Consider the following 16,634-nt stretch of genomic DNA (forward strand, 5'->3'; position numbering starts at 1 on the left):
TTAACACATTTGATCTTCAGAATACCTGGATCAGCCTGGGCAGGAAGAGCATCAGTGTCCCAGTTTAAAGCACAAAGGAAACTAAAGCACAGAGAGCATAAATTTTTTGCCCAGTGTTCTTTTTTCAACTAAATCGTAGAGTACGCATTTAAATTCAGGTTTCCTAATTCCTAAGTCAGTACTTTACCCCTCACATGCCCTTGCATCACAAACCTACAAAAAGACGAGAACACTGTAGATATCTTTATGTCCTGATGGCCAAAGAATACCAGATATCATCAGGAAGGGAAAGGGTCTGGGGACCAAAGTCATCCCATCTCAGGACAGAGCCATCTATAATTAAAAGACTAGACTGAGGTACCTCTCAGGAATATCCTAAGAGTTTGCTCAAATCTAAAAGAAACTCAAATTATCAAGGGACTAAAAAAGCTCTCCTAAAAAGATAAGGACTTTTCAGTCTGTGGTTGTGAGAGAACAGGATAGGAGAAAGCAAATCTTGCTGAGTAAACGCTGGCAACCCAAAACTAGGGAATACCTCTCGGAGTCAGGGGTCTTAAACAAATTAAAGTTCTTATATAACATAATGCAGTAGGATGCACTCATTAAGTTCATTATCCTAGGAGATGGTAGAAACTAAAAATTTAATAAAGAAGATGCAATGGTTAAAAACTCAGAAAATGTACATGTAAGATTTGCACACATCACTGTTTGTAAACTTTCTCTTTAAGAAAAACCCCCAAATTTGAAAAGAACCATAAAAAATGAAAAAATGTGCTTTTGTTTTTCAAACTCTGTATCCACAGCATCCACCATGGTCAGGTCTGAATAACCGAGAACTGGTTTTAAGTCCTAGTTCTGTCGTCAGTGACTAGCACTGGGACTTGACAACAGGCTTTTTACCTCTGAGCCTCCATTTCTTTGGCTCCCAAAACAGACACCAACCTATCTTGCCTGTTTGACAAGGTCATGAGGATCAAACAAAAGTATTTATCAAAGCATTGTTAAACATAAGATAATGCTAATGCTACAAGCATTTTAATAGAACAAGAATGTGAACCAAAAGATTCAATTAGTGATGGGGCCAGAAAACAAAGTAACACAAGCATAGCAAGATTAGCCTCAAATGTTTAAAATGACCCAGGGCAGACTTATAAGATTGAAAAAATTTCAGGTTTCTAGAAAAAAGTCCCAAGAGTAAACTTTACTTGAAGGAGGCTCACAACTTTTCACTGCACAGAAAATTTAAGACTTCACTTCGAAACCTGATACACTAAAAGTCAGTGTTGGACCAGCAAAGTTCTATCTATGACCACATAAAGTTTACAAGAAACTACATGCAGAGAAACAACATGAACTTGGTCAAAGCCATTTCTGACGGAGAATGACAGTGAGGGGACAAAGACTATAGAGGAGTCAGGAAGCCTGGGTTCCAGAACAGGCTCAGCATCTTTTTTTTTTTGGGGGGTGGGGGTGCGGTCACATGTTAAAACCCATAATCTAGGCCAGGCGCGGTGGCTCACACCTATAATCCAAGCACTCTGGGTGGCCGAGGCAGGCATATCACCTGAGGTCGGGAGTTCGAGACCAGCCCGACCAACATGGAGAAACCCCATCTCTACTAAAAATAAAAAATTAGCTGGGCATGGTGGCGCATGCCTGTAACCCCAGCTACACAGGAGGCTGAGGCAGGGGAATTGCTTGAACCCAGGAGGCGGAGGTTGCAGTGGTCCGAGATCGAGCCATTGCACTCCAGCCTGGGCAACAAGAGTGAAACTCCGTCTCAAAAAAAAAAAAAAAAAAACCCACAATCTATTTGTTCTTGATAGGCACCTGGCCTCTCACCAATGAACTCCTATTCAACTTTCAAAGCTAATTCAAAAGCCACTTTAAATGTGAAGTCTTCCCACACACGTATACAAAACTCATGGCTCCTTTCTATCAGGCTTCCATACAATTCATAAAACCTTATTATAGCTGAGCTGTTTTTAGGCCCAATAGATTGTGATGCCTTCTAGTGTTCTTCCCTTCCCCAGAAGGCAGAAAAGATGTTCTATTAAGCTTAAAAGAATGCTGCGCACTTGCTAGGTGCTCCTTAAAATATACACTGATTGATATATGAATGCTTAAGTGTCCCATTTCATGTTAAAAAGTACCTCCATCAGTAGCCTGATAAAGCTAAAAGTACCTCCATCAGTAGCCTGATAAAGCCCCTGGCCATTTGCACATTTCAGAAAGGCGTACCTGGTCTGCACAGGTCTCCATGTTGCTCTTTTTCACTGGCATAGACCTCCATGCACCAAGCATGGTATGCAAATGAGAAGAGATCTTCTATTTTAGCAGGTGGTCGGACTGCGTTGTTCAGTCTCTTCAGCCACTCTTGACACTGCTCAAAGGTTGAAAACTGACACCTTTTGTAAAGCCAAACAAGTATGGATGTAATCAGAAGACAGTTGAAATGAAATGTAAGAAAAGCCATTATTTCAAGAATGCCCACTCGTAGTGAGGTGGGAACTACAACCAAGAAAGCATCTGAGGCAGTCAGTCATTCACATGCTCATTATCAGTTATAAGAAAAACAGGCCGGGCGCGGTGGCTCACGCTTGTAATCCCAGCACTTTGGGAGGCCGAGGCGGGCGGATCACGAGGTCAGGAGATCGAGACCACGGTGAAACCCCGTCTCTACTAAAAATACAAAAAAAATTAGCCGGGCATGGTGGCGGGCGCCTGTAGTCCCAGCTACTCGGAGAGGCTGAGGCAGGAGAATGGCATGAACCCGGGAGGCGGAGCTTGCAGTGAGCCGAGATGGCGCCACTGCACTCCAGCCTGGGTGACAGAGCGAGACTCTGTCTCAAAAAAAAAAAAAAAAAAAGAAAAACAAATGTTAGCCAATGGGACAAAATCTCCAAAAGAAGGAAGCTGACCATTGGAAAACCTATTTTTTTAGACTAATGAAATCTCTTCTAAGATTAATGACAATTATTACAGAAAAATGGCAGCTATTCTCTTTCATGAGTGGAGTTTCATTCTACTTCTTCCATCAAAGTTTTATGGTTGTCCCTCATAAAAAATATGTTTAGAAAAATCTTTGTTTTGTAGTAACATATTAGATCAAGTTTTAAAAAAAAAAAAAAAACACAGCATTATTTTTAGCCAGTTAGGGAGTAATTTCAATATTTAGCTATTAGGACAAATCAGATCCAAAAGACAGATTGCACTGAAACTTTCAGCTATGACCATGTAGAGAACAAAACAATTCTATTGGCAACTGCAATTTTCAGTACATACAACTAAGGAGTTAAAATAATTAGTGAAAACTAATTTATTAAAGATGTTTAGGCTGAGTGCAGTGGCTCATGCCTGTAATCCCAGCACTTTGGGAGGCCGAGACGGGCAGATCACTGGAGGTCAGGAGTTCGAGACCAGCCTGGCCAACATGGCAAAACTCCCATCTCTAATAAACATACCAAAATATTAGCCAGGTGTGGTGGCATGCACCTGTAATCCCAAATTCTCGGAAGGCTGAGGCACGAGAATCACTTGCAACAGGGAGGTATGGGTTGCAGTGAGCCAAGATCACACCACTGCACTCCAGGCTGGGCAACAGAGTGAGGCTTTGTCTCAAGAAAATAAATAAATAAAAATAAAGATTTGTTTAAATATTTGGCCTTTTTGAATGCAATGTTAAAAACTGACTAATTAATAAGCAACTACCTTCTTAAACTGTGAGTTGTAGCCAGTATCTATCAAAAATAAGCCAAATCCCACTGACTAAAAAGCAATATAAATATCTATCTTAAAACCAAGGGGTCACTTAAACCTCTTCCTCATCCCAATCACGGTGGCTCATCAATATGCCAACACATAATGTTTACTGACACCCCAGAAGAGGTCAGAGGAATGCAGTAAAAACTTGTGGAATTTAAGACCTCTAGAGCTATTAAATTTAAAAATGCATTTTAAGCATCGTTGTTGGTTTTTGGTTTTTCAGATGCAGTCTTGTTCTGTCACCCAGGCTGGAGTACAATGGCGTGATCTCAGCTCACTGCAACCTCTTGCCTCCCAGGTCCAAGCAATTCTTCCGCCTCAGACTCCCAAGTAGCTGGGACTACAGGCGTGCACCACCACACCCAGTTAATTTTCGTATTTTTAGTAGAGATGGGGTTTTGCCATGTTGGCCAGGCTGGTCTCAAACTCCTGACCTCAAGTGATCCACCCCCACCTCGGCCTCCCAAAGTGCTAGGATTACAGGTATGAGCCACCACACCCAGCCTGCAACCATTATAGTTAAGCGCAGATACAAATCATCAATGAATGCTAAACTTATGGAGAAATTTTTATGAGAAGCAGGGACATTTGCATTGTTTCAAAGTGTCTTCCCCAGACTGTTTTTAGTTGCAAGAGAAAATGCAGAAATAATATAGAAGCCAGGTGACATCTCGACTGGAATAATCAAAATTAACAGCACCAATGAAGGACATGTGGACACTGTACTTCCAGATGTAATACAATACCCTGAAAATGATGTGACATCATATATACAGTATTCCAGTTGAGAAAATATAACCTCAATTTAATTGAGGAAATACTGGACAAACACAACATGAGAAGTATTCCATTAAAACAAAAGACTGTATTCTGCAAAATGTGAATATCATAAAAGAAAATAAGGCTGTAGAAAATGTTCCAGATTGGCCGGGTATGGTGGCTCATGCCTGTAATCCCAGCACTTTGGGAAGTCGAGACAGGCAGATCACGAGGTCAGAGTTCAAGACCAGCCTGACCAACACGGTGAAACCCCGTCTCTACTAAAAACACAAAAAATTAGCCGGGTGTGGTGGCACATGCCTGTAACCCCAGCTACTCAGGAGGCTGAGGCAGGAGAATCGGTTCAACCCAGGAGGCAGAAGTTGTAGTGCGCTGAGATCGTGCCACTGCACTCCAGCCTGGGCGACAGAGCAAGACTCTGTCTCAAAAATCAAATAAACAAAAACAAAAAGAAAATGTTCCAGATTAAAGAAGGCTACAGAGTCATGGCAGCTAAATGCAATACATGACCTAGACTGGATCCTGTACTGAATGAGACGGAGGTGAGGGAGAATGCTATAAAAAAGTATCAATAGGTCATTAGATGAACTGACAAAATTGGACCATGTATAGCAGACTGGATATAAGTATTATCAACGTAAAATTGAAAATCGATGATGTTATGGTTATGTAAGAAAATATCCCTATTCTTAGGAAAGCACACTAAAGTATTTTGGGGTTAAGAGCCATGATTATGTAAGTTACTCTCAATCTGTTCAGGAAAAAAATCTCTTACACACACACACAGCAGGCCTCTGCAAATAATAAGGCAAATGGTAAAATGTTAACAAGTGAATCTGGGTGAATGGTGTACTGATTTTCTTTTTAGTATTTTTATTTTTGCACTTTTGTTAATTTAAAATTATTTCCAAATTTAAAAAAATCTTTCAACATAGCAAAGTATACATCCTACAGATAAAATATTTCAGGCACAAACTACTCAGAAAATATTCCTGATGAGGCTAATCATCAAAAGGTATTTTACTAAGTTACCAAATAATGGACCCATTCTTTAAAAAATATTTTCCACACTGAACAGCAACACAAACATACCATACCACATACCTGATAACTTTGCAGTCTTTGCAAGTCAAATGAAGCTGAAATATATCTCGGCATTCAACACTTTCTATAAGCTGTAATGGAACCTGCAATTTTAAAAAAAATGAAGTCCTCTTAGTCAAAAAGGCATTGACCCTGGAGTTCCTCAACGTGTCCAACAAGACTAATTAAAAAGATCTATAAGGGAAAGTAACAAAAATAGAACTGCAAACTTATCTGGATCAACAGTACTCAAGTGGTTTACTACAAAGTGAATTAGGACTTCCCTTTATCTCTAAATCAGTGGTCTCAAGTCATGTCATAGCATGAAGGCAACAAAGAGGTGGCACCACCTTTGGAAGAAGGGGAGAATATATCTCTCAGGCACTGTATTCACAAGATCAGAGTACTACTTTTAGATGCTATGACTGACTATGATTTGCAATGATGCAATGACATAGAAGCTGAAGGGAGCCAGAACAGTAATCTTTTCTTGCTTATAGAAAAGAACTACAGATCAGAATGCCAGTGAGATTACTGTTTGCCCCAAATGACAGAGTGGTCTTACGGCTTAGTGTCAGCCAGTGAGGCTCCTGAAAAAGACTAGAGTTCTAAGCTGACTGTGGATTGCACAGAAAAGACAATGAGGCAATGGCTGCTGGCCAGGCTCTCTACTAAGTAGAATAGACCCAAAGGTATCAAAAAGGAGGGAGAAGGCCATACAGTGATCAAAGATGCTAAAACTATAATAACTATGTCAGATTTGCTTCAAAAGATCAGTTACGAGCCCTGTTTGCCAAATGGGGCTTGAGGTTTGAACAAGCTGGAATGGTTCCCCCTTGCCAATCTGGTCTGCAGACTCTACTGGACACAGGATTATGTACAACAGCAGACAGAGAGAAGGGAGACAGATAGAAGCAAAAGCATCTAGACAGGGTGCCAAATCTTCAGGACAATATGAGGATCCTCCTCCTATCCCTCAAATCATCCTAATTCAACCCTTGGCTTCAAAAAGCAATTTCTAGGCTTTCAAGGCAAACCTGGTAAAATAATAGTGAATACTTTTACTCCTTGAAAAAGGAGTGGGCCATTTGCCTCTTACAATGTATCAAGTCTAGCCAAAATTTGGCTCTGGGAGTTGCAAATAGCATTCCAACAACTTGTGTTTAGTATGCAAAGAGAAGGGCAGTCTCCTCCAACGCAGACAGGAACAAGAGTACTGTCTGCACAGGCAGGCCCTCGTGTTAGCTGAGCCAGTTTCAGGAACAAGCTTCCTGCAAACTCTGCCCCACCACAGGGCTGCCAGTCAGCAGAGAACTCTCAGAATGAGGATGCAGGGATCAAAAAGAAGCTCAGTGCTGGACAAAGAAACAGAAACTGGGGCAGGGGTTAAAGAAGAGAAGAGAGCAAAATACTACTACTTAGATAAATGACTGGGAGTTTTTACCTTAGGACTGAAGTCTTCTTGCTTTTAAGTCTACAGTCTATAAAAATTCCCTTACAAATGTAATATAGGACTGGGGGTCAGAAAAAGACTAAGAAATCTTGGCAGGACGCGGTGGCTCACGCCTGTAATGCCAACACTTTGGGAGGCCAAGGTGGGCGGATCACCTGAGGTCAGGAGTTTGAGACCAGCCTGACCAACATGGAGAAACCCCATCTCTACTAAAAACACAAAATTATCCGGGTGCAGTGGTGCATGCCTATAACCCCAGCTACTCCAGAGGCAGGAGAATCGCTTGAATCCCGGAGGCAGAGACTGCGGTAAGCTGAGATCGCATCATTGCACACCAGCCTGGGCAACAAGAGCGAAACTCCATCTCAAAAAAAAAGAAAAAAGAAAAATCTTGCCTGTGTTCTGAGAACAAAAGGAGCCTTTGGCCTTCTGTTTTTGTTTACGTCCTTAACCCCAAGGTGCTATGAGAAACTGCAACTGATGCAACTAAGAATTCTTCGAGACCTGTGCATCTAAGAAGGAAAAAAAAAAAAAACAACCCTACAATTTATCACAGATAAACTATAAAGAAGAAATACTGAGATTAAGAAGACACATTAGAAGACAACTTCGCTTTGTTCTCAGGCCAGTTCTCTGGGTAGCCTGTAACAGACACTTACTGCTTTTTATTTTGTATATACTCCTGCTAACTACCTTGCTCACTATATCCCCCCAAAATGTGGCTGCCAGACTGGCAATTAAGAGGTGTGAGTTCTAATCTCAATTTTCTAAAATGTTACAAATTAAAATTTTGCCGGCTTCATTGGGAAAGCCTCCAGCCTTCCCATGTGCCATCAGCCTCTGCTTTCTGAACCTCGGTCACAACTAAGGAAATCTCAGGCATTGGGCCTGAGAAGAGTCTGGGATGGGATTAGAGTGAGCTTTACAAATCTACATGAAGAGGCTGCTCTTGCAGCAGTCACCTGCATCCCAAGTCCCCTGCAACTGACTTTCTTTACGGACAGAAGACATGAAAACCAGCTAATGCTCTTAGCAGCTGCTGGGGGAAATGCATTAGCCTTTGCTACTTTGCTACAAAGAACAGGTAAGTTTTACATCCTTATTACTAAACCAGAGTCCAATGGCCTGTGCCCAAACTTAATATAATAAAATTATCTCAGACCATGCAAAACATTTGCTACCTAAAATTCAGGCAATATATACATATTTTTTTTCTGTATTTTAACATCGTAAATTTAACAAAAAAATTAAAATGTTGGTTCTATGCATTGAAATCAGATTGCAGACACTAGCAAGTCACCAAAATCAACCATGTGTATTACAAGTCACAGATACGGAGAACAGCAGATTTTAATATTCATGTAGATCGTCACATGCAGGAAAGCTTAATACGCAGCAAGAATAGGGACATATAGAAGAGAAACACCTGATTTTTATAACAAATATCTCATTTTTCTTCTCCTTTCTACTCTAGCGTTTCCCTTCAGCGCTCCCTCCACAGATTGCCTTTTTCTTTTTTCTTTTTTTGAGACGGAGTCTCGCTCTATCGCCCAGGCTGGAGTGCAGTGGCATGATCTCGGCTCACTGCAAGCTCCGCCTCCCGGGTTCACGCCATTCTCCTGCCTCAGCCTCTCATGTAGCTGGGACCACAGGCGCCCGCCACTGGGCCCAGCTAATTTTTTGTATTTTTAGTAGAGATGGGGTTTCATGTGTTAGCCAGTATGGTCTCGATCTCCTGACCTTGTGATCCGCCCATCTCGGCCTCCCAAAGTGCTGGGATTACAGGCGTGAGCCACCGTGCCCGGCCTGCCTTTTCTTTTTTTTTTTTTTTTTTTTTTTTTTTTTTTTTTTTTTTTTTTTTTTTAAGATGGAGTCTCGTTCTGTTGCCCAGGCTGGAGTGCAATGGCACGATCTTCGTTCACCACAACCTCCACCTCCCAGGTTCAAGCTATTCTCCCTGCCTCAGCCTCCTGCGTAGCAGGCGCCTGTGATCCCAGCCACCACGCCCAGCTAATTTTTGTATTTTTAGTAGAGATGGGGTTTTGCCATTTGGCCAGGTTGGTCTCGAACCCCTGACCTCAGGTGATCCACCCGCCTAGGCCTCCCAAAGTGCTGGGATTACAGGTGTGAGCCACTGTGCCCAGTCCAGATTGCCTTTTCTTTTTTTTTTTTTTGAGACGGAGTCTCGCTCTGTCGCCCAGGCTGGAGTGCAGTGGCGCAGTCTCGGCTCACTGCAAGCTCCACCTCCCGGGTTCACGCCATTCTCCTGCCTCAGCCTCTCCGAGTAGCTGGGACTACAGGCACCCACCACCACGCCCGGCTAATTTTTTGTATTTTTAGTAGAGACGGGGTTTCACTGTGGTCTCGATCTCCTGACCTCGTGATCCGCCCGCCTCGGCCTCCCAAAGTGCTGGGATTACAAGCGTGAGCCACCGCGCCCGGCCAGATTGCCTTTTCTAAAAGGCAGAATTGGCCTTTTCCTGTTCATACCTCCATCCAAAACATACTGTTTCTCTACTTTCTTAAGGCCCACTCCATTGCTTTAGGTTCAAATTTCCTCACATATGAAAACGATCTCTTACCATTTCTATAACTAGAGAAACCCTATATTCAACCTCAAAAGCAAATTACAGATTCAAGAGCCAGTCCACTTTACAGCCCAGGAAGGTTAAACTACTACACTATAAGCTAGTATAGTAGTAAAGTCAGGACCAGAATCCGTGTCTGTCCTCCAGCCTGGGCTCCTTCCACCATACATGGTGTGCCTTTCTTTCTGCCCCTACACTTGGGCTTCTCTTCCATATGAGCTCTACTTTAGTTTTTCTTTCACAAATAAGTAGCTTCTCCACCAGGGATCTTCAAGAGGAAAATAGAGTTTAAATCAAAACTCCTCAGATGCAATTCCTTTTGTAAAAGAGTAGCAGGATAAACTCACTTTCAAATCCTCTCAAACGTACTGATTCAATGTCTTGTAGCAACTCATTTTCTTTTTGCTCCCCTCTCCTCTATCTCTCCACCTGCCAGGTAACGCAATCTCACCTTACAATGCTTTTCCTAATATAAATTTCACCAAACTCATGCTCAAACAACATTCAGTGCTACAACCAATTCCTCAAAAAGCCAAGTTACATTATAGACACTAACACCCTTAAGAGCATCAATCCAAAAAAAAGCAGAAGAGCAGCAGTTTAAAAATTTAACAGACATACAGACATGCACAAGGTTATGTCCACAGTACTGTCACATTCCAGAGGGAACTGATGCCATCATACCCTACTATATTTACCTCAATTCATTCTGGGTGTGTGTGCATACATGTGCATTATTTTTAAACACCAGAATCTAGAGTGGGATAATTTCTACCTTTTTAAAAACAAACACCCTTTTTATAGCCTGAATGGGAAGTACTAATCTTGTACACCTGAAGTTAAAATGGCAGTAAAAGAGTAAAAATAATGAGTCTAAATCTAAAATCAGTAATAAAGTGGAATATCTGGGCACAAAAATCTTTTCATTTAAAAACTAATCAAGGCCGGGCACAACGGCTCACACCTATAATCCCAGCACTTTGGTAGGCTGAGGCAGGAGGATCGCTTGAGCCCAGGAGTTCAAGACCAGCCTGGGCAACATGGTGAAACCCTGTCACTACAATAACGTAACGTAACGTAACATAACATAACAAACATAAAACATAACATAACATAACAATAAAATTTAAAAAAATAAAAAAATAAAATAAAATAAAAAATTGAGTACAGTGGCTCACATCTGTAATCCCAGCACTCTGGGAGGCCAAGGTGGGTGGACTGCTTGAGCCCAAGAGTCCTGAGACCAGCTGGGCAACACAGACATCATCTCTACAAAAAATAAAATTAAATTAACTGAACGTGGTGGCATGTGTCTGTAGACCTAGCTACTCAGAAGGCTGAGGTGGGAGGATCACCTAAGCACAGGAAGTTGAGGCTGCAGTTGGCCATGATGGCGCCACTGCACTCCAGCCTGGGCGGCAGAGCAAGACCCTGTTTCAAAAAACAAAGAAACCACCACCAAAAACCCACTAATCAGCAGAAGACTGTCACTGGTTTAAGATTCAAACTCTTATTGTTCACCTTTGACAATTTACAAGCCTCCAAGCATTGCTTTCGGAGGCTCCCACTGTTATATGAATGCTAGATCAAAGTGCGTTAAATGTTAACAATAACCGCCTTCGCAGCAGGATGTGGTGGCTAACGCCTGTAATTCCAACACTTTGGGAGGCTGAGGTGGGAGAATAAATTGAGCCCAGGAGGCTAAGGCTGCAGTGAGCCGAGACTGTGCTAACGCACTCCAGCCTGGATGACAGAGTGAAACTCCATCTCCAAAAAACAAAGTGAAAGAAAAAAAAACTAGTGTTGATTTTACAAATTATTTCTAATAGAAACTTGTTCTACATTTTTTTGAAGGTCACAATTCCATCTGCTTATGTATAAACTGTAGGGCTTTTTCCTTACCCTACCAATTGTTCTCACAGTAGCATACAACTAGAATTCGGTCCAGTAAGAGGAAAAGGACTCATGCAGAAGGGAAACATTCTGCTGATTTGCAAGGTGAGCATCTAACACTCTAAACCAATTTCCTCCAGGCACAGGTGCAGCAACCACCTAGGATTTTCATGCTACTTACTGGGATTTTAGTAACAGCAGATTGAGAAGCAGTCTATTAAATTACAAACACACATACATACACACACACACACACACAAACTTTTAAACATTCATGAATTCCACTTGACCACTTGTTTATAAGTTATCTAAGCTTCAAAGAACTATGTCTGTAAATATATAATAATTTGGGAAAAGCACAGAATAGGAGCAATGTATACCTTAAATGCTACACATAAACTCTACTACAGAGATTCTTTACCACAGGAACTGGAACTTGATATTCAGTGAATGTGTGAATTAAAGTAATGATGTTTATGGTATCAAAACCTACAGACACATTTTACTCAATGTGCTGTGAAATTAAAACAGAATATATGATATCAGGTAGCTATTTAAAACTTGATGGTAAGTCATTTTCTGAAGTGCTAAGTATTTTGATTTAAGCATACAAAATGATGAACTGGGGCATGCCACCACATATACTGGTACGTTTGGGCTTTGATGGTTTAAATGTGTTTGATATAGATAAAATAACCTTTAAAGAGAGCCTCCTGATCTAACATATTTTACTGAAATACACGTATTTTATTGAAATACTTATTTGCTAAGGGAAGGAAAGACGGAGGAGCAACACCACTACTAACTGTCTGATCTCCATCCAGGACCCGATGCAGGAAGAATCCTTGTTTCCTAAGTACCTCCAGGTTTCAGGTTTCAGGAATCTCTTAGCACTAGCTGTGATGAAATTAATTTATTTTTATGGAGGAGTTCTAGTCTCTCTCAATCTGAAATTTTTTTTTTTTTTTTTTTTTTTGAGACGGAGTCTCACTCTGTCACCCAGGCTGGAGTGCAGTGGTGTGATCTCAGCTCACTGCAAGCTCCACCTCCCGGGTTCACGCCATTCTCCTGCCTCAGCCTCCTGAGTAGCTGGGACTACAGGTGCCCGCCACCACGCCCGGCTAATTTTTTGTATTTTTGGTAGAGACGGGGTTTCACCGTGTTAGCCAGGATGGTCTTGATCTCCTGACTTCGTGATCCTCCCGCCTCGGCCTCCCAAAGTGCTGGGATTACAGGCGTGAGCCACCGCACCCGGCCTCAATCTGAAATTTTTAAAGTCACTGCAATGCCAAAATACTTTTACACCATCATTTGTCTGTACAAAGCCATTACCTTGGGTGTTTTTTTTTTCTTTTTCTTTTTTTTTTTTTGACAGTCTCCCTCTGTCATCCAGGCTGGAGTGCAGTGGCGTGATCTTAGCTCATTACAACCTCTGCCTCCTGGGTTCAAGTGATTCTCCTACCTCAGCTTCCTGAGTAGCACATGCCACCATGCCCAGCTAATTTTTGTATTTTTAGTAGAGATGGGGTTTCACCATTTTGGCCAGGCTGGTCTCGAACTTGCAACCTCAGGTGATCCACCTGCCTCAGCCTCCCAAAGTGCTGGGATTACAGGCGTGCACTGCACCCGGCCTACCCTGGGCTTCTTAAGTAACATGTAGGCTCTATGCCTTAGAGGGTTACGATGCCAACAGAAAAAAACACTTTCAGATTAAGAAAAAGGATCAAAAGAGAGAAGAGTGGCAAGTTTCCTTAAGCATCATCTCTCAATCACAATGGGGGATCAACAATTCCAGTCAACAACCTACTCACACAGCTATCCTTAGAGACAATTAAGACACAGCCTATTCACACAGAAATGTACTGTTTTAAAATGAGCTTTAAACGACAAAGGGGGAAAAGGTTCTAATGCCCGCTTCAAACCCACATTAACTTCAATTCATTTACTATTTACTGAATACTGTGGCACCAGGAAACATGCTGGATCTTGAAGATACAAAGACAATTAACCAAAAATTACAACCTATTTGGTAAATGTTATAAAAGAATGTACGAGATAAAGACAAAGCAAAGAAAGAGTGTAATTAACTGTCATAGAGGGAACTGGGACTAAGAAAGCCTTCATAGGAGAAGTTATCACCTGAACTGAATTTTGACAGATGAATAGAAGTTCCTGGGCCGAAAAGAGAACACAGAGGTATGAGGTATGGCTGAATAGTACAAAGAGGCTGCTTTTACAAGTAAAAACGTGATAATGGGGAAAGGAGGGAAGCTGTGATCCTTGGTCCCTACCACGTTGTCAAACAGCTTCATGTCATGCTAAACAATTTGATCTTCATCACAGAAGTAGTGAAGAAACACTGAAGGGCTGATGAATGACATGATCAGTTTCTTTCTTTCTTTTCTTTCTTTCCTGCTTTCTTTCCAGCAGACCTTATTCCCAAATAGTTCTAAAAATAGTCTCTGAAACACTTAGCCATCAACCAATAAACTGATACATACAGGATGATATGAGAAAATGCAATGATATGAAACTATCATTCTCACGTGCAATTTAATTATAATTTAATTCCAGCAATTCAAACACTGAAAGAACACAAAGTTAAATTGGGCAGTTCTACTAAACACTACTATCATTACTTCCACAGTAGCTGGTGGGGAATTCTCAGTTGCTGGGATTTTATAGGTGTTTCCCCCCTTTCCCCTCTCCATCACGACTACTCAAATCCAAGTGGACCCTTCTGAACAGAGTGCTACACAGTATGAAAGAACAGCTTGCCTCTTTCCTTAATGAATCTGGTGTGTATCTTTAGCTGACAGACAGAAAACTGACGTAACTGCTATAATCATGGCCCAAATCTAGAAGCCAGAACGGATTCAGGCCAAAACTGCTCCTGGACATAAATGCTTAACTACAAAGAAGAATGATAACAACAAGTAAAAAATGTCAACTACCAAAAAAATTGACAGCCACTGAGTCTTTTTCAATTGCTGAGTAAAACGAATGAACAACAGATTTCAAAGAATCCCAAAATGAACCCAGAACACAGTCTGCATGGAATTACAGTCCTGAGCTGTTTTAACGTGTCATAATACACTTCTCTGTGCTGGAAGTGGAGTGTAGAAAGCCACAACACTGGCAAGTAAAGAAGAAAGAAGGCATTTGCTGTAAGTACAGGAATTTTCAAGCCTTTGTTCGTTTAAGGCTAATGATAACAGAGCACTGGAGGAACCAGTTCACTGAGAGGACATTCATAACTGAAAAGGGTAAATATACTCTTGAGAATCAAGAGCCTTCCTTTTCTTCAGTAATACATAGTCCATTATGCAAATAAACATTATACTTAACATCTACACTTATACCACCAAGGAGTCATTAGAGTAACTTCATGCTGTAATGAGAGTCTGCAGTGAGCTCAAAGTACATCTCATCATTTGACATTAAGGCCCAGGGAATTATCTCAACTGAGGCAGTTGGTAACTACTAAAGATTGCAGAATAAAAGCCTATTCAGCCTTTATACCTTTATAAAGCTTAATGATACAGCATTACCTAATGCAAATCATTCACTGTTAACTAAACAATGGACACCTCAGCTGACAACTACACACATCATTTTAAATCAAGCATAAGAGCTGCTTGCTGACCTAGTGTGTTTGTTGTTGTTGTTGTTGTTTTGTTTTGAGATGGAGACTTGCTCTGGTCACCCAGGCTGGAGTGCAGTGGCGTGATCTCGGCTCACTGCCAGCTCCACCTCCTGGGTTCATGCCATTCTCTTGACTCAGCCTCCTGAGTAGCTGGGACTACAGGCGCCCGCCACCACGCCCGGCTAATTTTTTGTATTTTTAGTAGAAATAGGGTTTCACCGTGTTAGCCAGATGGTCTCTATCTCCTGACCTCGTGATCTGCCTGAGCCTCGGCCTCCCAAAGTGCTGGGATTACAGGCGTAAGCCACCATGCCCTGCCGACCTAGTGTTCCTTGAGTGCCAAATTAAGTGAGAAAAGCAGAGCACATATGCTTTCTCTCCCAATTCTGTATGCCTCTCCTCTCTTTGAGAGTATTAAGTTTTTTGACTTCCTTTCTCCATCTATCTTAGAGGGAGAACAGTTGGTAATCACTTACATTAACAAGAGACTCCTTGAACTTGATGTGAAGTCTGTAATTGGAAAGGGCAATGATGGCATCCTCGGCACGGCCCACAAACTCTGTGCTCTCTCCATGAAGTTCAAGGAAAGGAACCTTCGAAATGAAAGAAACCCTTCAGAGTTCTGAAGCAGTTAAAAAAAAAAAAAGGCTTCAAACATCAGTTGGCTGAATGGATGGTAAATCCTCTGCCACTGAAGTTGAAAACACAGCACATAAGTAGATAAGGGACCTCAAGAGGATGGGTTTATACCCACCTAATTCAAATGTATCTAGTTATTCAAATTCTGAACTACTAAAGGAATGATACAGAGAAGATCATCTTAAACAGTGGATTCTCAGGAAATAAGTCTTGCTAAAATGAGATGTTTTCCAGCTTGCATTTCTATTACATATATGGTTTTATATATATATAATATAGTACATTACACTTAAATCCATTAACTCTGCTATACAGTTAATGCTAAATATTTTACATTTAAAAGTGGCCTATAATTACCTGAAGATTCTCATCCTCTCGGATCAGCTGTTTCCTGGGAAAGATCTGATTGGCCTGGATGCACTCAAGGCTGTGCCGAGTCTCTTCATCCTGGAAAAGTCCAAAACCTTAAAATAATTTCAAAGCTTCTAATCATCCATATTTGGTTTTTCTGCCATATCTCCTAGCATAATCACAATGAAAGTACAAAGACCAAGGTGAACAGGCAGAAAAGCTCAAGGAAACAATATTGATCTTAAAAAGTTCTTCTATCCAATACATTAGTTACATCTAGTCTGAAAACACATTGATACAAAAAAAAAAATGTCAAAGAGGTTAGAATATTTCTATTAGGCACTAACAGGTTGTTAATGCTTTTTTTCTTTCTTTTTTTGAGACAGAATCTCACTCTATCGCCCAGGCAGTGGTGCACTGGTAGTGTAGTGCACAG

The 16,634-nt window shown here is 41.3% G+C and overlaps 1 protein-coding gene across 9 annotated transcripts in view; it reads right to left on the bottom strand.

Annotated features, from left to right (window-relative positions):
- The window catches only part of MTMR3 (myotubularin related protein 3), a 199,684-nt gene that overhangs the window by 39,930 nt on the left and 143,120 nt on the right, over positions 1–16,634 (bottom strand). For all 9 annotated transcript variants that reach the window (XM_055254083.2, XM_063623622.1, XM_063623623.1 and 6 more), the window contains 4 exons: positions 16,205–16,294; positions 15,685–15,801; positions 5,650–5,732; positions 2,242–2,408 (listed from right to left, as the gene is read on the bottom strand). In XM_055254083.2, coding sequence (XP_055110058.1) covers positions 2,242–2,408; positions 5,650–5,732; positions 15,685–15,801; positions 16,205–16,294 — 457 coding nt within the window. The remainder of the gene's footprint in view (positions 1–2,241; positions 2,409–5,649; positions 5,733–15,684; positions 15,802–16,204; positions 16,295–16,634) is intronic.

Source organism: Symphalangus syndactylus, chromosome 18 (assembly GCF_028878055.3).
Source record: "Symphalangus syndactylus isolate Jambi chromosome 18, NHGRI_mSymSyn1-v2.1_pri, whole genome shotgun sequence".
In the NCBI taxonomy this organism is placed as follows: Eukaryota; Metazoa; Chordata; class Mammalia; order Primates; family Hylobatidae; genus Symphalangus; species Symphalangus syndactylus.